Here is a 22017-nt window from a genome sequence, read left to right as displayed (position 1 = left end):
CAATTTCTGCACAAACTGTCAGAAACCGTCTCATGGACGCTCAACTGCATGCCCGTCGTCCTCATCGGGGTCTTGACCTGACTCCAGCTCGTCGCCGTAACAGACTTGTGTGGGCAAATGCTCACATTCGATGGCGTCTGGCACGTTGGAGAGGTGTGCGCTTCACGGATGAATCATGGTTCACATTGTTCAGGGCAGATGGCAGCTGAGAATGTCCCAGTTCTTGCATGGCCAGCATACTCACCGGACATGTCACCCATTGAGCATGTTCGGGATGTGCTTGACCGGCGTATACGACAGCGTGTACCAGTTCCCACGAATATCCAACAACCTCGCACAGCCATTGAAGTGGAGTGGACCAACATTCCACAGGCCACAATTGACAATCTGATAGACTCCATGCGACGATGTGTTGCACTGCATGAGGCAAATGGTGGTCACACCAGATACTGACCGGTTCTGGGTCCCCAGACCCCCAATAGCGCAAAAAACTGCACATTCCAGGGTGGCCTTTTGTTGTGGGCAGTCTGAGGTACACCTGTGCACTACTCATGATGTCAGATCAGCATCCTGATGTGGCACACCTGTGAGGTGGGATGGATTATCTCAATATAGCAGATGTGCCCACTACCACACATTTGGACTGATTTGTGACCACTGTTTGGGAGGGATGGTTATATTGTGTATCTGGAATGAATTTTAGGTCTCTATGTCCATCCCATGGGGAATGGGAGCAGTAACAAAGGTGTTGCGTTTATATTTTTGTTGAGTGTATTTAATCTCAACAAGCCCCTAAAAACAGTCAGTGATCACTGTCTGCCTCTCAAGGTTTTTATTACCCTAATCATTTTAAAGTTCAGTTTTCAAAACCTTAGATGTAGCTACAGCCCAGCCCATGCAGCAGTATATTAATAACTAACGGCGTATTGTGGATGGATTATCTCTGTTGTTCTCCCGACTGGAGTTTGGTCCGTTTACAGCAGGGATGTCAAACTCAAATACACAGTGGGCCAAAATTCAAAATGGAACAAAGTCGCGGGCTAACATTAATATTTATTGAAAAAAAAAATCTTCCTCCAGATATAAGAATGAATCTTTTCTTATGGACTCAAACAAGTTTAGCTGAAAAACTCAATATGGAACAAGCAAAGCTTAATACTAAACAATATATATATTAGCTGTATAATACCAGTAGGCCAGCTCTAATAGTAATTTGGTATGGCTTCGCGGGCCAAATGTAATTAGGCTGCGGGCCAAATTTGGCCCGCGGGCCAGAGTTTGACACCTATGGTTTACAGCATCCTGCCATGCGATTGCATTTGTCCCTAACCATCGGGAACCCTCATGTTAACTTTTATCGAGTGGTAAAAAATTAGCATTCATCCTCCAGCTTCACTGTGTTTATGTTATGCTAATGTAGCTGTGTAGCTAGCCACCACGTAGCACATCGTTACATATCAGCTAGCCCGACTTCAGTAACCCTACAAACGTCACTGCTGTTTAGTTTTCTGTCTTAATTTATGTCAGAAGTGATAGCAGAGCTGTACGTCTTATTTTGTTTCAGAAATCCCTCAGTCAGGACATGCTATATTGTATTTAGATGGAAGCTAGCGAGCTAACTCCCTGCTAACTTCTAACTCTGTTAAATGTCATAAATCCTGTTTTCATGGATGCCTGGATGTTAAACTTAATTGTTACACCTGGTAGAGCAGCAACGCTGACCTTTTTATTACAGATGAAAGAATTTAGACCATTTTTCAACTCTCAGTGATGTTGCAGTGTTCGCTTGACTTATGGACCTGCACCAGAGTTTGGGACCGGACACGGCTAATGACGTCAGACTTAAAGACTGGATTTAAACCAATCAGTCTGAACCTGCTGAATTTGAAACCACCACTCAGGAGAAGCCTGTGTCTGCTTCCTTGGGCCATTTTTATGATGACCACACATTGCTTGTGTCGCAGGTGCTATGTGCATCGGTCAGACGTGCATCTCTTGTTTTTTGGTATGTTGCGCCGCGGCCATTGCAGCTGGGTTGAAGACACGAGTATACAAACATGCCGGTGGATACACTGTATTACCAAACGTATCCACTCACCCATCCAATCACTTCCATGGCCACAGTGGGTGCTCTCAAGAGCTTCCGGTGTGGTACTGTTATAGGAGGCAATGCTTCACAAATGTCCTGTCGTCATAAATGCACTGATGAACGATCAAATGTTCCCATAAACGCAGTACTAAAACTTCATTCAAAAAGTGAAATTGGGTGGTTATTATGTTTACAAGAGTCTAACTTGGAATTTGAACAAAATAATTATATGTTTCTGTGGTGAACATAATTAAATCATATACAATCTGCATGAAATTCAACAACTTAACACTTGTTAAATTTATTCTTGTTGAGATGATGTGATACAATCCAGAAAGAGTGGTTAGTTGTCTGGACTCGTCATGTCACACGATCATGCGAGATTTCAAACCTCATTAAAGGTTAGCACTCTTTCCTTTCACCAAGAAGTTTCTGAGTTCAAATCCACTAACTGTCCACACGGAAAAGCCTGTGTGGAGTTTGCATGATGTGTGTGTGTAAGTTTTCTCTGGGTACTCTGGCTGCCTCCCACAGTCCAAAGACTGAAGACTAAATTGTTAGTGGGGTTTGGTTTATTGGTGATTCTAAATTGCCTGTGTGTATGAATAGTTGTCTGTCTCTATGTGTTAGACTGGCGACCTGTCCAGGGTGTACCCTGCCTCTATGACAGCTGGGATAGGCTCCAGACGCCCCTGCAACCCTGATAAGGATAATCAGAAGAGGATGGATGGAGTGGCAGCTATGTGAAAGTTGTTATAAGTCCATTAAAGTTTTATGTTAACCAGACTCTGGACTTGATGTTGAACAATCCAAAGAATAACTCTAATCACACCATGAACTTAAAATAATCATGAAACAGATTTCAACTTTGATAAATTGCTTTCTATTAGCATTAAGTTCTTTTGTTGGAAAATTGTCATTTGTAGGAATCAACTCAATGAAATTAAGTTGGACTCAACTCCAGTAAACAAGTTGATTCATCATTCGCTATTGGTATAAAAGGGGAAACTGATTCACAAGAGGCAAATAAACCATGCAAAAATATCAAAAGAAAATCAGCATCGAAAGCCAGTGAAGTAGCACTGCAAGCTAACTCTAGCCCACCTGAAACTCCAAGGCTACCCTGGACTGACGTAACACCGAGTGACCTTCTGAAAGACCTGAGGTCCGACCTCAAAGGGGACAACGACCAACTCGGAAAGATTATGGATTCCGTACGTTTATTACAGTTTATATTAAAAGCAAACACGTTAAAGCAAAAAAAAAAAACAATGTTGGAGAGAATGTGGTCATATTAAGGCCAATCACCTACACTTCTTTTGGTCATGTGATAAACTACAACCATGCTGGTCAGATGTTGCCGAGCTGATAGACGGACTTTGTCAGTGTGAACTTCCCAGGGATCCACAGGTCTTACACCTTGGTCTGATCCCAGAAGGTACGATTAAAAAAGAGAACATCTACATGTTTAAAATAATGACTGTGGCTGTGAAGAAAGTTATCACAAGAACTGGCTGAAAAGGAGTCGCTGAAAGTGAAATAATGGAGGAGATAAACTGAAGTTTCTATGACGAATCAAACTGGATGCCTTCGAACGGACCTGGTGGAAATGGACACTATATAAAGGGCTTAATGCCACTTCAGTGGTTGAGAACTGTTACCCTTCTTTTATGTTGACTCAAAATAAAGAGTAAAAATAAATAAATAAAATAAAGCAATTTAATCATGTGGATCATTATTGAATTAATGATTCCTTATTTCTTTATGTTTATTTAAATAGTTATTTTTAGTGTTGTGGAAAAGCTTCTTAAAAGAGCTGAAGCCGTTATAGCTGCAAAATGTGAGCCAAAATATTACAAGGCAGATGAGCAAATACTTTTGGTAATGTAGTGTAGTTCCTCTTCATGCTCCTTATCACTGTCTGTCCTCAGCTCCCTGAGGCACAGTTCATCTCAGGGCTTCATCTTCCTGATGTATTCATGCATGCCTCTGACACGCACTAATCCTCACTCTCTCTCTGTCTGTTGCTCATATGTCTTAGGGTGCTAGACCTTGGGTGGAGAAGTCCATGAATTTTATAGAATTTTCAAGTCGCATTTATGTCCTTTTGTGACCAGCTTATTGTTCCAGCTGGGTATCTGGCAGGCCATATATATTTACAGCTTACTGTTGAGGTGGCATCTCAATGCCTGTCTTACCATCTGGGGGTGTTGGAGATCATGTACTGGCAAGCGGGGATAAATGCATGTCTCGTGTTTCAGGTCTCCAGTCACCATAATGGACCTTGTTTTTATGTAGCCTTGCAATAGTTCTTGAAGTTAGCAATATAATCTAGATATAGCAGCACACAAGACTGAGATGTGCTCTTGAAGACAATAAGAGGTTTAAAAATAAAACTCACCCAGATAAAATGAACTTGTTCTGTACAGTTCACGGTTACCATTAGCAGGACAATAACTGGCGTTTTATCCAATATTACAGAATTAGAGAATAATTCTGTAACAGTAACTGTTCAGGCAAATCCTCACATAGTTTACTGTTAAAGTGCATATATATTGCTGCATCCACATACACAATTGTATATGGTATTGTATATTGTAAATCAATGCATTAATAGTTTTTCCAGAAAGCACTGCTAGTGTTGTACCAAATAGTGATCGTCTGCCAAAAACTGATTGATTGCTCGCATTTAAAATGCTACAAATAACTTGTTAGTCTGTAATATTTGAACCATATGTGTAATGTATGCCTCGTGTATGATATCAAGCCATCTGAGCCACAAACAACATTCCTGTTACAAGGTAGAAGTCGCAATTAGCTGTTGGCAGTGTCCCTTATTTAAGCAGTTAAAAAAAAGTCTCGTTGACATTAAAACTTCATTTTTTTAAGTGAGATCTGGCCATGAGGGCAGCAGAAATGATAACACATAAAATAAGAGTTTAGTAAACATATTTTAAGTGGCCAAAAGGACCGGACTGGCTATACACTGGATATATAACTCCTTTGTAAATCCTGCTGAGTGCAGTCTATTTACCAATATGAGTAAAGACATCATACAAACATTGGAAATCACGTGTTGTTGGACGATCACTTTTTGGCATAAGTCTCCGGGTATCACGTGACAGCGTGAATCCTGAACCCCGCTGACACGACTGCTCTGGTTGTAAGTACATGATTGGTTCCAATTGCGGTCACGTCATCCAGTGAACGGCCGAGGTACGTTATTGGTTTAGCCAATAGGAAGGAGGGCGTGAAGGAGGAAATGGTTTGACAGTCAAGTCCCCGGCTTATGTTTGTCTACTAACCGAGCATGGCTGAGCTCCAGGTCTGTATAAAAGAATAAAATTACTGGTTTATATTCCGCCGCCTTCTGTTAAGGAAGACCGTTAGCTGATGTAGCGGTTTAGCTGCAGGCCGTGTGTCCTGAAGGGAAAGCATCCCAGACAGCTGTGCGGAGTCTTTGTTCAACGACTTGTTAGCAGCTACAGAGCAGCTCATGCAGCCCGAGGGCGCAGAAAAAGTCGGTGTGTAACAATGGCTGCGGGGGAGCTATTGTCCCGATGCAGCTTTTCTTCATGTCTGTAGTGTTTGTGCAGGAAGCAGACTGATCTGGAGTACGACTTCAGAAAAATCACCCCACTGGGCATTTATAACGTCTTCTTCAGTCTGCCCTTCAGCCCACTTAGCCAAGAATGGGGCAGCTCCAATGTCGCAACCATGTGAGCAAACTGGGTAAAGGCAAATGTGATGTAAGCTCGAGTAAAACGGTTCTTTATTGCACCGATCACTTGCGAGTTATAAAACAGTGTTTCACTGTCTGGTTGGACTAGACTGATTCTCTATCCTGATTTTACTTTTATGCAGAGGAAGTGAAGCATTTCCTAAATGTCATTTATAAACATCCCAGTTTTCTTTTGAACACAATAACAAATTATTTCAGAAAAAAAATGACCAGGTCAGCCCACAAAAACGGACCTTTCTATTAACCCATAGCACTGAACGTTGGTGTTCACTGATGTGCTTTGTAATACTCAAATCAAGTTAACTTGGACATAAAGCACATCATGTGTAAAGGCTAATTTACACCATGGAGCACCACGTGCTCTCGAAACTGTGTAACCATAACTCAGGGAAAACAGCGGGACTAAGGGGTCACTTTTGTATTTCCCCAAGCTGTAACAATCAGTTTTGTCTACAGAATTTAAGGATATCAGAATACTTTATTGATCGTCAGGGGGAATTATATACAGTCGACTTCCACTCTCTCTCTTAAGCAGTAAGCGGTTCTTTGTGGTTTGGCTGGCTGCACTGACACAGGAAAATCCACCTGTTAGCCGTGATATTTGGTTTTGTAAAGCTTTATAAATGAAAACTGTGCCGAGGAGGAAGGCTCTGGGGTAAATTAGCCTTCATGCATGAAGTGTTTCCACTTTAAAACAGAGTTTTATCTTCTATTTACTCGCAGTATTAAAAACTTCACCTTCAGTCCAGACTGAAGTATGCCATGGGCAATCTGGAGTAAGATTGCACGTACTGGAAACACATCCTTTGAGATTAAGCTAGAGCCCTTTTGGTCATAGAGATGTTTTATGAAAGAAGGGCGGTGTACAACCCCAAAGAACCCCATTCCCACAGTGAAACACTTTGATGGCAGTCTTATGCTGTGGGGATGGACCTGGTAGAATCTCTTCCAGGCAGAAGGAATCATTAAGAAAGAAGGACGTGACAATTTGATTTCAAGCAGTCAGCAGCAAACTGGGCCCGGACAGTCGCTTTGTCTCTCAGCACAAGAGGTCTAATAATTTTGACCCTGGTACATTTAGTTTTTTCTTTCTGTGTGCAAATTAAAATAGTATAAGCATCCAGTGTAAAACAGGGATGTGTGGAAAAGCTGTGTTAAGAAGTCCTTCCTCTTCCAGCTGGGAAGAAAAAAATCTACCTTTTGCACGTAGCACTGTCCCAACGTTGTCGTCCTGTCTTCTACAGACTAAGTTTGATGAAGCAGCAGCAGAGGTCAAGCAGCTGAAGGCGAAGCCGACTGATGAGGAGATGTTGCAGATCTACTCGCTGTTCAAGCAGGCCACCGTGGGTGATGTGAACACAGGTGAGAAATTTCAAATGATACTGCGCTCAGCACTGTTACTGCTGTCACACAAACTGTTGATAAGAGTCTGACACTGGCTACGCTGAACATGCACCCTATAAGAACCACTGGCACATGCATGACGTACACCTGTACTACAGACTCTCTGAGGAGCTAGATCTGCTCCTGTGTATCGTGGTTTCACTTTCAGATTTCCACATAAATGTAAATATTCTAGATAATTATCAGTAGTGTTTCTTATGTTTTTGTGTTGCAATGTAATGCAGCCCTTTGCTCTGTACTGAAGACGCTGGGCCTTAATGAATGTGTCCTATATTTATTTGACCTGCATTACACAGGATTTCACTAAATTGTTTAATTTGCTTTGTTTGTCTTTGAAGCTCGTCCAGGGATGTTTGATTTCACTGGGAAAGCTAAATGGGATGCCTGGGAGAAGCAGAAGGGTGAGTAAGAATGGAGGTGGTGGCTGTGGAGAGGGGGGTCTGGGTCAGGTCCCTGTGACCTGGCCCCGGATAAATGGAAGGAAATGGATGTGTTTAAATGATGTTTAAAGTGAACGCTTACTTGAAATATATCCAGCTGTAATTCTAAAAACATGACCTAATATAAATAAACCTAAAATAAATGTTAAGTTTATTTATATTCATTAATTAAAAATGAATTACAAATTTGTTAATTTTTTGTTTTCTTGTTGTCCTTTATTATTTTACTAAAAGTACAATTTCAGTACATTTTATTGCATAAAGGCTGAATAAGTTGATGTTGAGGATGATTTCCTCAGAGTTAGGAGTGCAGCTCATTTGATTAAAAAAAAGTTGGGCTGGTGCGTTCCTCATCCTTTGTAGTAAATTGGATTATTGCATATTGTACTCGGCTGCATGCAGCCCCCTTTCAGGACTGCATGAGTTGTTGTAGTGTTGAGTTTGTCAAGCAGGGCTTTGAGTCCTCATGTCAACAAACTATGAAAAAGAGTCTCTGAAAGTAAAAGCAGGACTAGCTTGTTCATTTAGTCTGTCTGTCTTTTTTTCCCTCCATAACACATTTTTAATTTGTCTGTAAGGTAAGAGCAATGAGAACGCCATGAACGAGTACATCAGCCTGGTGGAGGAGCTAAAGCAGAAATATGGAATATAATGCTGTGTGATGACGACCAACTGGCCGGGAAATCTGCTCCGTGGACTGTGACTGGCACCAGTCTCCATCCCTGCACCGTTAAAACGCCTTAAAACTCAACAAGTGTGTCCGTAAACAGCTCACATGAACACCTGGTGGATGGCTTCTAGTCCTAGAAACTGACCCAAGTAGCTGCCGATGGACACATTTAAACTGTGTATATATCAGGTTTCAGTATTCATGTGTTTCTGCAGAAAGTCCTGTCATTTCAATAAACAGTAACCTGAAAGTGTGATTTTAGATCTTCAGCTTTTTTTTTAAAGTATTTGTTCAGTTCAATTTAATTTTATTTATATGGCACCAAATCACAACAACAGTTGCCTCATGGCACTTTATGTTGCAAAGAAAAGAGAGAACAACCCGTCATGAGCTTTGGCTACAGTGGGAAGGAAAAACTCCATAACAGGAAACAACCTCCAGCAGAACCAGGCTTGAGTGGAGGAAGACGAGGAAGGCAAGGCGTGGAAGAGAGCCAGAGAGAAGGCTCTGCCTCCCATTCTACATTGAAATACCCAAACCATAAGTAAGCCCCCAGTCTAAGAGTGAGCTGCTCTAATAGGGTGATAAAGTATTATAAAGTTATGGGGCCTGATTATTATTATCATTATTATTATGTAATGGGAAGGATTTAAATTCTGATCCTGGATTTAACGGAGCCAATGAAGAGAAGCCAAATATCAGAGATAAAGGAGATTTTTAGGACGTCCTGATAATTACAAATTACAGGCTATTAGTAACCCAAGGTAATGCCACCCAGAGCAGGAATCTAATTGGATACCATACTGGGCCGAGTACAATAACCTCAGTTTTAGCTGAAAGTAGAAGCAGAAAATTAGAGGCCATAAAGACTTGGATGTGGTTTAGCATTAGTTCTAATTAGTTACAGCACTTTCAGAAAGACATTTACCGTGATGAATGCTGTGTAATCCAAATTTAATAACAATTTGTGCCTTACATTTTATTACTGACTGTGGAATGTAAACCACTGTTGTGTCCTGTTGCTAAGTGGCTATTTTTGCGTATCCAGAGACTTCCCCATTGGTTGTTTTTTATATCTATAAAACTCTACTTGGATTGTTTCCTGCTTATCTGTGTGTTTTGGTATGAAAACAATTTCAATCTCATTGAGACGTTTACGTGGATAAATAAAGGATAACAATTGTCTACACAGAAATGCAGAATGACAGGATGTGGTGGATTTTGTGAAAAAAAAAACTTAATGGCTGTGGTGAAGAAGAACTCAATTTAATTCAATTCAGTTTTATTTATATAGCGCCAAATCACAACAAAAGATGCCTCAAGATGCTTCATAGAACTAAGAAGAGGAACAAGGTAATAGTCTCTGATGACGTCATAGAACAGTTTGAGTGTAAGAGACAAGCTTTGGACCCTGTGACACTTTTGTCTTTATGGTCAAACTTGGATCACATGGATCTACTTTCTGAGTAAGCAATGAAACAGGTGTGAATCTGTAGGATCCCTGGACACAGGCAGAAGTGGTCAGTTGTTCACAATGGCTGTGATCGCAACCAACAATGTTATGTGCACCTCATGTGTGAGTTTGGAAGATCCCATATTAGGGTGTATGTACTTCACTGGTTCTCCAATCACCATAAACCTTCTGTATGCATTTTTAAATCTGGATTATCTAAAGACTCAATGAGCTCGATGTCTACAGGTCTGACACAGAGACACTTGAAGAGGACTGCCCACTGCATGGGTTCTCTTGTGCTATGGGCAGATATAGACTCGGGCTCAAAGACATCAAGACACACAACTAACGATGTGTCAGTTGGGAACAAAGCAGTTTGTAGAGCATCTCTGGTTCCTGCCTGGACCCAGAGATGCTTTTCTTTACTTTTTTTCTCTGATGCAGAACACAATGCCCTGTCAAAAAAAAAACAAAAAAAAACCATGCAAACTTGCACAACAAAAACATCATCGAGGCCATGAAGGGTAAACCACGTTATAGCGTGGTTTACCCTTCTATACTAGTCTATAGTAGAGTTCAAAATACTCTAGTAAAAGTTGAAGCACTGGCTTTGAAATATACTCAAAGTAAGAAAGTAAGAAACAGCTCCATGATGAACATTTCTACCACCTATTTCTATGCCAAACTAACTGAACCTTGTGCAATATTAATGTAATAATAAAATAATATTGAATGCAAACCTTATTTTCACTCTAAATACTGTTTCTAATTAAAGCTACTCAGCTTGAATCACTTAAGCAGAACATCAGGAAAATAAAAATAGCTCTATTTTCTGTTGCCTACATTGTAGAGAGTGACGTTGCCTCTAAACAGGAAAATGAGTAGGGAAAGGGTTAGAGTGGGATTCAGCTGGTGGGGAAACCCTCAAACCTGCAGGACTTGATGTGACTTGACTCTGACCATGAAACAGTCACACACTGCTCTTTACTGTAAATCCATCACAGTGCAGCAAACTGACCTGTTTATCCTGCACTAACCTGCAGAGGATTTTCATGCAACCTTTAAATAACACAGTTAGTCTTGCTGAGATTGTTTTGCAACTGTGTTTCGCAATATAAAAAAACACAATGTTTCATGTACAGGCCCAATATTTGATTTAAGGACTAACATGTAAGCTTCACATTTCCACTGAGCAGCCCTTACCTTTAAATCTAAGCTCTCTTCTTCCTGTCCCATCTTTCTTATCGTCTTCCATCTCTGAGTGAAGTTAGTTCTTTCTTTAAAATACAGCAGCTGGACCTTTAGCTAGCAACACATTGTGCGACAGGCTGCGCACAAACAGTTTGTGTGTTTGCTGATGTTTGTTACGCTGATGGAGACTGACTAAGGCACACAGTTTTGCCTCTTTCATCTCTTTTCATGCATCATCCCCTGGTGATTAACACATGAACATGTTACTGTTTAGGATCAAATCACTCTGAGGTTTGAATGCTGAAATAATAACTCCCCTCAGATGCATTAAACAAATGTAACGAGCCTGTTTTGAAAATCCAAGGAGTAGAAAGTACAGATATTTGTGTAAAAATGTAGGGAGTAATTATAAAAATTTATCAGAAAAAAACTACTCAAGTAAAGTGCAGATACCTGAAAATTCTACTTAAATACAGTAACGAAGTATTTGTACTTCATTACTTCCCACCTTTGGCAGTGACTCCATGGTAACTGACAAGTGTTACACACACTGATTATTATTAATTTTAGCAAACTTTGATGGATGTAACCGGATGTCATTACTGAAAATGTAAATTGTAATTTCATTCAGTCTTTCCTGCTCTCGCCCCTTGCACAATCCTTACTGTATGGCTAACTTCATAAGACTCAAAATAGAATTGCAAATAACCAAAGTATTCTCCTAGTGGGCAAAAACAATTAGATGAATAGATTGGTGGTGTACCAGGGGCTTCTGTTTAGGACTATGCTTCCTCCTCACCGTAATCCAGCCAGCCTGTTTTCCTGGCTGCTTGGGACAATCTCTTGGGGGGGAAGCTAATGGTGGCTAAACTACGTTTGTCCAAACTGACTACAGGGGCCTGATTAGCTACAGTATTTTCCAATTCTCCAATTCAGTGAGCAGAACTGTAAAAATGGTACATTTATTATATTATTACAAAAGGAGGCCGAAGTGTAGCTAAAAATCTGCCAAACTGAGCAGGAAAATGAGGCCATCTTGCTAGCGAGTTGACTATGAGCTAAGCTAAGGTAGCAAATCCCTAAAGAAGTGTTTGTTCAGTGAACAAATACTGTGAATATAATCAGTAGGTGATTCAGAAGAGAGTCCATCCATCCATCTTCTTCTGCTTATCCAGGGCCGGGTCGCGGGGGCAGCAGCCTAAGCAGAAAAGCCCAGACCTCCCTCTCCCCAGCCACCTCCTCCAGCTTGTCCGGGGGAACACCAAGGCATTCCCAGGCCAGCCGAGAGATATAATCTCGCCAGCGCGTCCTAGATCTGCCCCGGGGCCTCCTCCCAGTGGGACATGCCCGGAACACTTTACCCAGGAGGCGCCCAGGAGGCATCCTTGTCAGATACCCGAACCATCTCAGCTGGCTCCTTTCGATGTGGAGGAGCGGCGGCTCCCGGATGACTGAACTTCTCACCCTATCTCTAAGGGAGAGGCCAGCCACTTTTCAGAGGAAGCTCATTGCTGCTGCTTGTATCCACAATCTCGTACCCAAGAGGAGAGCTGTTATAGATAAAGCACATGAAGTTTACTTTATGAAATAAGTTGTTATTTCATAGTGAAATGGTTATAAGTCCCTAAGTTTTTAATCAAATGGGCTGCATAGCTGCAAGGCTAGCTGTCTAAGCAGAGATACCTAAACCTTACTCTCCCAGTGAGTTCCCAAGCCAGCCAAGAGTTGTAATCTCATATCAAGTTGTAATGTCATGGGTAGGGATGGGTACCGGTATCCGGTGCCATGATGGCACCGGTTCTGACATTAACGGTAGTAACCAAACCGAAAAGCAGCGCACATTTCGGTGCTTTATTTCAGTGCTTTTTTTCCTGAGCTGTGATACACTTTAGATTCTAGCCAATCATTTTACGTTTCCGAGGATAGTAGGTGGGCCCAGGTACGTACGTTCTGTTAAAGCAGAGCTACAGATTAAAAATGCCCAAGGCGAAGCGGTCAAAAGTCTGGCTGTACTTCACAGCAAAAGATGCAAACTCAGCAGCCTGCAACAAGTGCTTTAAGCTGATACTGTGATACTGTCAAAGGAGGTAACACCTCAAATCCGATGAAACACCTGGCGACGCATAGCGTTTTTTTTAAAAGCCGAGAAATGCGCCGTATTTGATAGCTTGCTGCGAGACCTCACACCGAGCACATCTACTGCGGGTGTGGTGCCTGTTATCGGACCCGGAGTTAGCAACATCCCCCGAGAACCCGAAGAGGAGAGTCCTGGCCCCTAGCCCTGCCAGTGTAGCAGAAATGATGAGGATGATGATGCAGCAGCAGCCGTTCTTCTCTGCGTGAGTAGCTTAATGTTGTTCGTGTGTAACTCGCGTTGAGTAGGCTAACCACGTTATTACATTAATCCAGTAAGGTGAACTAGCAAACACCTTCATAGCTACATGCAGCTGTCTTCTTGTTTGATGGCAGATGCTCCCTTCACCCTGCCCAAAAAGGCTAAAATGACCAAAGAAAAAGTGGAAAACAGTTAAACATGAGAGGTTTTTGGATAAAGTTTGTGTTTTTTCCATTGTTTAGGCACTGCTTCCAGCCAAGAGGGATACCATAAATTGCAAAAAAGTGCAATAAACTACAAAAAAATTGAAAATCGTTAATGTTTTTTTTAACATATATTTCTAGTTAGAGAAATTTAAGAGGCTTATCCCTCAAAACTGTAAATACAAAAAAGTTGCACAAAATAGTTTCCTACCACAGGAAATTTGTTTTGAGTGTGTGGAGCAGGGAAATTATTTTACTGCTATTGTTAAATAATTGTCATCATTACCATTGCATTAATAATATAATCTGGAGTTTATATTGCATTTAGAGGTTTAAAACAGTGTGTCTTTCAGAAAGGCTAAAAGTAACAGGACAGGAAACAGGCTTGGAGAGTTTTGCAGAAGTGGAAGTTATTTTGAGCAGCAGGCTAAGACGAGGCTTTAACAATGTAACAGATAGCTTTAAGAAGGCCTTAAGATGTTATGCATACAGTTATTATGTTGACCTTGTATTTCAGGTGCAGTTATGACTATTTTATACACAATGCATATCTGTGCTTATTAAAGAGTTGGAGCTCGGTCAATTAATTGGGGGTTGGAAGCTTTGTTCGGCGCGATGTTCGGACAATCTATTGTGCAAGTGACTTGGAGCCATAGAAGGAATTGCAATACATGCTTACAAAACACTTATATATCAGATCATTTTATATTAAGGTTTTAGTAGAGGTTCTTGGTTAAAACATTTATTTAGTAGAAGACATACACATAGTCTCAGTGAGCTTCTGGTCTAGTGAAAGGTCAGAAGTGCAACAGGTGAATTGAGAAAGAGCATTTGAGGACGAGACACAGCAGGTTGGAGGTGAAGAGGTGACACAAAGAGCATGTGAGGTCAACACACACACATTAGTTAGATTTATTTAGAGGAGAGATTAGTCATGTCTCGACAAGAAAGAGGAACAATTCACTTTAAGATAAGAACGGAAAGTACCAGCCATGAAAAAAGAAGATGATCTTCTGGGTGAAAAGCCATTGTGGTGTTGATCTGATCTATGTATAAAATGTATCTGTGACGCATGAAGGGGCGTCAGTAAATCAAACCCTGATGCTATAAAATATCTGTTCATGCTTTGATTAAGTCGAGGACTACTGGCTGTCTGCGTACAGAGTGTCTTCCCACACGTGTGTAGTCATTAAAATCATTGTTTGACCAAGAGCTTCTGGACCATGGGTGGTTTGTACTCTCCTTCCTCAATTGTGAACCTTAACAAGTGTCTTCATAGTTTTATTTTTTAAATACACCAATTTTTATATTCTGCAGGAAAAACTAAAATAGATATTATACTGCAAATTTGCAAAAAAGCAGCATATGCATCAAAATAAACTATTTCCAGCAGTGCAATATGAGTCCTAAGCATCACAGAAAAGACACAGAAAGTCATAAAGTCAAAGACAATTTTTAGAACACCAGTATAGGCTCTGAGGGCCTGATGGTAAAAAAAACCTACATTTCCGCGAAAATGACGTCACTTCCGGTTTCGGGCAGGTAATGGCGGACATGCAAAAGTTCGCGCTGACGTCTATTCCAACGTGGGAAGTGTTACAAACAGCTGATCGGATCGGCAAAGCGTGTTTCTGGAATATTATGTTTTTGTTGCTGCAAGTGCTTTTTATGCAGTTTTTGCAAAGCTATATGTGGAAGGAAACTGTGACCGAGGACAAGCTGATGGCATAAGATGTAAGTACAACTCCTCCGGTTTCATATGCAAAAAAAATTATTGCGCTAGCTTACGTGGTTGCAGAGCTACCGGGATTTAAAAATAGTTACGCAAAACAGAGCGGCCGGCTCTAAAGGGTTAAGCACCGGCACCGTTTCAAAAGTACCAGTTTGGCACCGGTATCGGATAAAACCTAAACGATACCCATCCCTAGTCATGGATCTGCCCCAGTCTCCTTCCAGTAGGGCACGGCTGGAACATTTTACTACCTACAGTCTACCTATGTAGACTTACTTTAATGATTAGCTCTCTGTTCACCACAACAGACTCGGACACATCCCTTTATCTGTCCTGCTCCAGTCTGCTCCAGTTAGATGGCCCTGCCCCTCCCTGAGTCTGGTTCTGCTGGACGTTTCTTCCTCTTTAAGGTGAGCTTTGTGTCATTGTAGGGTCTTTACCTGACCATATAAAGCGCCTTAATCAACTGTTGTTGTACTTTGCGCTATATAAATAAAATGGAATTGAATCCCAGATTCTTAGATATTGGGAAATAACTTTCCAACCTGGCGAGTGCACACTATCTTTTTCCATCTCATGGCCTGTATTTATATAGCGCTTTACTAGTCCCCAAGGACCCCAAAGCGCTTTACATATCCAGTCATCCACCCATTCACACACACATTCACACACTGGTGATGGCAGCTACATTGTAGCCACAGCCAATAATAATTTATTTATTACATTAATTAAACATACAAATTCCCAGTTATTTCCAGACCGGACTTACAACACATCCTGCTGATATCCCAGCTGCACATGAGACTTACCACACAAATGGTGTGAAAATTACACAACACTGCAAAGCGTTACACCCCGTTTAGCGACACTGCAATCGATTCACCTGTGGCACGCTCTGCAAATAATTCGGGTCTCAGCACAGCTGGGAAGCAGCGCTATGCATGACCTGTAATCTGGAATATAAAGGGAAGTGGCACAAACAAATAAACAAAAAAACAAAGAAGGAGGTTAGTCCGCCCTTACACAACTCACTCCCAATCAATAACCGTCTTTACAGCTGGACGGACAACACAAACAAAATTCCAAATCAATCAAAAGAACGAAAAAAAAAAGGACATCAGAGACAGCGCAGCTGAAAAACACAAACAACACTATCGATTAAAATATTACCCAATAAAATATCAATTTTATGAAACCATTCAAAAGCTAAAACACACTCAATATACCTACAATACTGATCAGTCTCCCTGCGCGCAGTCGATCTAGGGCTTGATCAATTCTTCCATTAAAACTCGTGGTCACACTAAAAAAGTCCAACGACACACATCAAAAATCAGCACCTACAATAACAAATGATCCAAACAAAATGGCAAAAGTCTCTTACCGACAGTAGACCCACTCGCACCCGAGTCAATTAATCGCCTCTGGGTTTTTTCCACAGAAGAGCGCTGACCTCACCCCACACACCCAGTACCTTTTCACAGCTCTTCAGCCAATCACCTGGCAGAGAGCAACAAACTGCCAGGTGACACTTGTTACATTAGCATTTAATTTTTTTCAACATGTTTTACACATTCTCACATTTTATTTTGCAAGTTCTCATAAAACATTAACAAGATCCTGCATGTTGCAACATATTATATATAACTAGTGCTAAGAAAGATAAAATACTAGAATTCTACTTCCTAAAACCACAGAACTGACTTCATATTCAGCAGCATTATCATTCATCAGATAATTCAATTAAAATATTCAAACAACAAACAGGAGAGGTCCACTCAGTGTCCTGCTTTAGCAGAGGTCAGACCGAGCCAACAGAAACTGGCTGACACTGAAGAGAATTATTTAGATACTTATCAATATCCAAATAATGTTGTTTCATCATTTACACACTGTACAGAATGGGAAACTATATATATATATATATATATATATATATATATATATATATATATATATACACTGAACAAAAATATAAACGCAACACCTTTGTTACTGCTCCCATTCCCCATGGGATGGACGTAGAGACCTAAAATTCATTCCAGATACACAATATAACCATCCCTCCCAAACAGTGGTCACAAATCAGTCCAAATGTGTGGTAGTGGGCACATCTGCTATATTGAGATAATCCATCCCACCTCACAGGTGTGCCACATCAGGATGCTGATCTGACATCATGAGTAGTGCACAGGTGTACCTCAGACTGCCCACAACAAAAGGCCACCCTGGAATGTGCAGTTTTTTGCGCTATTGGGGGTCTGGGGACCCAGAACCGGTCAGTATCTGGTGTGACCACCATTTGCCTCATGCAGTGCAACACATCGTCGCATGGAGTCTATCAGATTGTCAATTGTGGCCTGTGGAATGTTGGTCCACTCCACTTCAATGGCTGTGCGAGGTTGTTGGATATTCGTGGGAACTGGTACACGCTGTCGTATACGCCGGTCAAGCACATCCCGAACATGCTCAATGGGTGACATGTCCGGTGAGTATGCTGGCCATGCAAGAACTGGGACATTCTCAGCTGCCATCTGCCCTGAACAATGTGAACCATGATTCATCCGTGAAGCGCACACCTCTCCAACGTGCCAGACGCCATCGAATGTGAGCATTTGCCCACACAAGTCTGTTACGGCGACGAGCTGGAGTCAGGTCAAGACCCCGATGAGGACGACGGGCATGCAGTTGAGCGTCCCTGAGACGGTTTCTGACAGTTTGTGCAGAAATTGTTTGGTTGTGCAAACCAATTGTTCCAGCAGCTGTCTGGGTGGCTGGTCTCAGACGATCTTGGAGGTGAACCTGCTGGATGTGGAGGTCCTGGGCTGGTGTGGTTACACGAGGTCTGCGGTTGTGAGGCCGGTTGGATGTGCTGCCATATTCTCTGAAACGCCTGTGGAGACGGCTTATGGTTGAGAAATGAACATTCAATGCACGGGCGACAGATCTGGTTGACATTCCTGCTGTCAGCATGCCAATTGCACGCTCCCTCATTGCTTGTGGCATCTGTGGCATTTTGCTGTGAGACAAAACTGCACATTCCAGGGTGGCCTTTTGTTGTGGGCAGTCTGAGGTACACCTGTGCAGTACTCATGATGTCAGATCAGCATCCTGATGTGGCACACCTGTGAGGTGGGATGGATTATCTCAATATGGCAGATGTGCCCACTACCACACATTTGGACTGATTTGTGACCACTGTTTGGGAGGGATGGTTATATTGTGTATCTGGAATGAATTTTAGGTCTCTACGTCCATCCCATGGGGAATGGGAGCAGTAACAAAAGTGTTGTGTTTATATTTTTGTTGAGTGTATATATATGTGTGTGTGTGTGTGTATAGTACTACATTTGTTGTGTCATGATGCAAACATCCCGTTCAGAGGCATTTACCTGGATATTTTAACATGTGAGTGTATGAGGATTGTATATATATTTCAGATACATTTGGAAAAGTGTACTTAGTTTTGTTGCTCTGCCTTCTTTGCACACATTTGTGTCTAAAATGGAGAAGACATCATCTTGTATTTCTCTCGCTGAGGAACCTCGTATCATGCTACACCAGACCAGACTCGGGTGTGGAGGCTGATTTAAATAGAAGAGTGATGTTGGTGGGGCCCCGCTCAGAGCCCCCGCTCTGGCTCATGCTGCCGCACTTCCTCCTGTGCTCCAACTGCACGCGGTGCTTCATCTTCCACCTCCGCCACCTCCTCTGGATCTCGTTCTGCACCTGGAGAACAATTATTGCTATTAATTATTGCTACACTGGGGAAAAGTTGGCTCGCAGTTATATTTTAAGATTAAACACAGTCACAATGGTGATAAAGAAGAAATATTTTCTGTGGATTTAAACTTTTAAATTGCACCAGTTCCTCACTTCTTGGCCATAAAATTAAAAGCCAAGTGTTACTTTCCCAGATATTACATATTAATTACTATATGGGTTTATTATTATTATTGTTTTTATTAGGGCTGTTCGATATAACCACATATATCGGATGATGATATGAAAACGTCTATGTTTCAAATTACGTTATTGTTTGTTTTGCAAAGTAAACTGTTTAAGGTAATATTTATTTGATCGTTTTGATGGTCACTGTGGAGTTTCAAGACGTTCTCTCTTTTTCTTATATTTAATATAACCACACTACGGACGGACAAACGACTGTTTTTATGCGTTGTCGTTAGCAACAACGACGGTAAAACCATCGCGTGGCTCTGTCGTCCACTGTTTATTTCCACATAAACCTTTCACAATAAAGCTGAAGATCCTGTTTAGATTTTTCAAAATAAACGGAATCACATGACATAGAATGCAGAGTGTTTACAAAAGAGAAGCTAAAAAGAGCCGTCAGGTGCTTAAAAACAAACAAATTTAGAAGCTTAGAACAGGCTTTTCCCCGCAGCACGCGTGGAATAAATACTCACAAAGAGAATTGAGGCCGTTACAACTTATGTAACACTCGAGTCCAGATACACACGCTGAGCTGAAAACACGTCACGCAAGTCGAGTTGCCCGAGATTCACAGAATTTACAGAAAATGTAAAACTTTTGTTATTATATATTATTGTCGGGACGATAAATGCCTTATATCGGGATATGAGATTTTGGTCATATCACACAGCCCTAGTTGTTATTATTATTATTATTATTATTATTTTCCATTTGATTTTTCAAGAACTAATCACGTCAGCAATGTCTTGTGTACTGATTGGTGTAAAAGTGCCAAAACTCCAGGAGGTTCAACAGTAAGTTGAATTGAAACTGTAAAAATTCCTGGGTGTACATGGGGAAAGATGTTGTATGAGCCTGAGAAAAATTAACACTGGGACCAGGACTATCAAAGAACCTTAACCTTGTGATTCTTTATTAAATGGCCAGTTTGGGCAATTTTAGTTTTTATTTCATATTTTTCTAAAAGCAGGCTTTTAGAAAAATGTTATGAAGCCTGCAGTCCACACATGCAGTGGTTCCAGGCAAAGTGACACTTGTTACAAATAGTGAAGATCTCATATATTGTTATTGTACAGATCTGGGCCTGCCCTGCCTTTGCGTAAGCTCATTAAGAAAAACTTGGACGACTGTTTATTTGGTCTGTACCGAATAAATCAAAGTGATTTCTTCTAGGAATCTTTTGCAATTAAATATAAATGCAATGTTTGTTTCTGTGCCAGCTGTTTACCTAATGTGTTCAGTCATTTTTAAAGTTGGACTATTTCCAGGTTGTTTCTAGGATGGATGGTACAACCACCACACTGCTAATTAGACTTTGAAAAGTTTATTTTCTGTAATTTTGCATGTGAACAGTAAGCTTACATCTAGAAATGACAACATAATGTTTCATGGGTATAAAGGGAAAAATAAACCTTACCTCCCCGTTCAGGAAACAGTACAGAAGCGCTACGACAAATCCCTGAAACAACACGTACAGAAACATAACTGACAGGCTGCTGTTAGTGCATGTGGATATTTTTAGAAGCTTCCTGTTCTAGTCTCTCATACAATGAAGCTGCTGAATGCAGCAAATGATTCTTTAAAGAACACTTTCTTTACTGCAGGAACAAATGCACTGTTCAAATACACACCAATGTTCCTGCCGTGTACAAATAGACTTCTGTGTTAGGAGAAAATTAAAGGTGGTGATTAGACAACAGCTTACAGTTGGCTTTACTGTACCTGAGTAGAAGCAAAAGCCAGCTCAATAAAGTTCCAGATTTCATAGGTCCTGCCGCGGACTTTGTGTGGAAGGAAAGCAAAGAGAATGTAGTGTAAGCCAAAGAGCGACACCAGGAGGAAGGATGACTTGGCAAGTTTCCTGTTGTTTGAAGAATAACAGTGTATGAACCATTAGAATTAAAGTGAGAAAGTCTACAAACCTCTTTGAAAATATCAGACAAATAATAATACACAGACCACTGGGAAAAAATAAAAACCTGTGATCAAAAAGAGCAAACTTAAACACAAATGGACCTCAAATCAAAACTGAAGCAGATGTCGGCCCTTTTGCCCATTTTTAGAATATAAGCTAACATTTTTTAAAATTTTGATCAAAAGGTTGAGTGACACAGAAACTCCACAACACCGATTCATCCCGAATGTTAAGGATGAACGTACATGTGTTTTCTTCTCCAGGTTCTGTGAGTCAGGGCATTCGATTTTAAATAAAATAACACATCTAGCTGCAAACTGCAACACAGGGCGTAACTGCTCAGCTGCACAAATTCACCTCAGCAGCTTGATCTGACTATGTTATGAAGCAGTCTCACCTCCACCTCCACCCCAACACCAACAACATGATCTGATCATCCGGGACATAATAATGTCCCAGATGTATCCAATGGATAAAGTTCATTTTCATATTGCTCAGATTCAACTATTTCACTTAGTCCCACTTTAAAAAAAAACAACAAAGCACAAATGTTATTACTGTGACAGGAGTATGAAGGAATCCAGTGGCTAACTCATGTCTTTCAAACACTTCTTCCATTGCTACAGTGGTTAAACCCGACATAGTCAAGTAGGACCTGAATGATTATCTTATACACATGCAGCTAGAGCTAAGTGGGGAAGTAGCTCACCTTTTATGGTGAGCTTACTGTGGTGTATAAACCCTCAAAGTAATGCATTACTGTAATCATATTGCATTTGTCTACAATGTAAAAATTTATAACAAATACTAAATTCAGGAATCACATTATAGTTACTAATAAAAAAAAGTGCTGCTGCTGCTTTTGTGTTCATCTGGAGTTGCATAGATA

The 22017-nt window shown here is 41.0% G+C and overlaps 2 protein-coding genes across 2 annotated transcripts in view; one reads left to right on the top strand and one right to left on the bottom strand.

Moving 5' to 3' along the window:
• Nucleotides 1–5266: 5266 nt before the first annotated feature.
• LOC146556113 (acyl-CoA-binding protein-like) lies at nucleotides 5267–8601 on the top strand. Its single transcript, XM_085249908.1, has 4 exons — nucleotides 5267–5414; nucleotides 7076–7193; nucleotides 7574–7636; nucleotides 8254–8601. The coding sequence occupies exons 1-4, from the start codon at nucleotides 5400–5402 to the stop codon at nucleotides 8325–8327; spliced, it is 270 nt and encodes an 89-aa protein (XP_085106034.1). The 5' UTR covers nucleotides 5267–5399; the 3' UTR covers nucleotides 8328–8601.
• A 10038-nt stretch (nucleotides 8602–18639) lies between these two features.
• The window catches only part of LOC146556112 (secretin receptor-like), a 15698-nt gene continuing 12320 nt past the window's right edge, over nucleotides 18640–22017 (bottom strand). The window contains exons 9-11 of the mRNA XM_085249634.1: nucleotides 20936–21074; nucleotides 20631–20672; nucleotides 18640–18988 (exon numbers count right to left, since the gene is read on the bottom strand). Of these exons, the coding sequence (XP_085105760.1) occupies nucleotides 18815–18988; nucleotides 20631–20672; nucleotides 20936–21074 (355 nt within the window). The 3' untranslated portion in view covers nucleotides 18640–18814. The remainder of the gene's footprint in view (nucleotides 18989–20630; nucleotides 20673–20935; nucleotides 21075–22017) is intronic.

The sequence above is a fragment of the Mchenga conophoros genome, linkage group LG16, assembly GCF_057382185.1.
Source record: "Mchenga conophoros isolate Kocher_MC1m ecotype Shallow Benthic linkage group LG16, M_conophoros_male_GT1.1, whole genome shotgun sequence".
NCBI lineage: Eukaryota > Metazoa > Chordata > Actinopteri > Cichliformes > Cichlidae > Mchenga > Mchenga conophoros.
This window is presented reverse-complemented; position numbering and strand designations above follow the sequence as displayed.

Bases quoted from the DNA above. Each gene is read 5' to 3' on its own strand.
- LOC146556113 (XM_085249908.1), top strand. The intron at 7,194-7,573 runs GTGAGAAATTTC...TTGTCTTTGAAG, and splicing joins CGTGGGTGATGTGAACACAG to CTCGTCCAGGGATGTTTGAT. The intron at 7,637-8,253 runs GTGAGTAAGAAT...TTTGTCTGTAAG, and splicing joins TGCCTGGGAGAAGCAGAAGG to GTAAGAGCAATGAGAACGCC.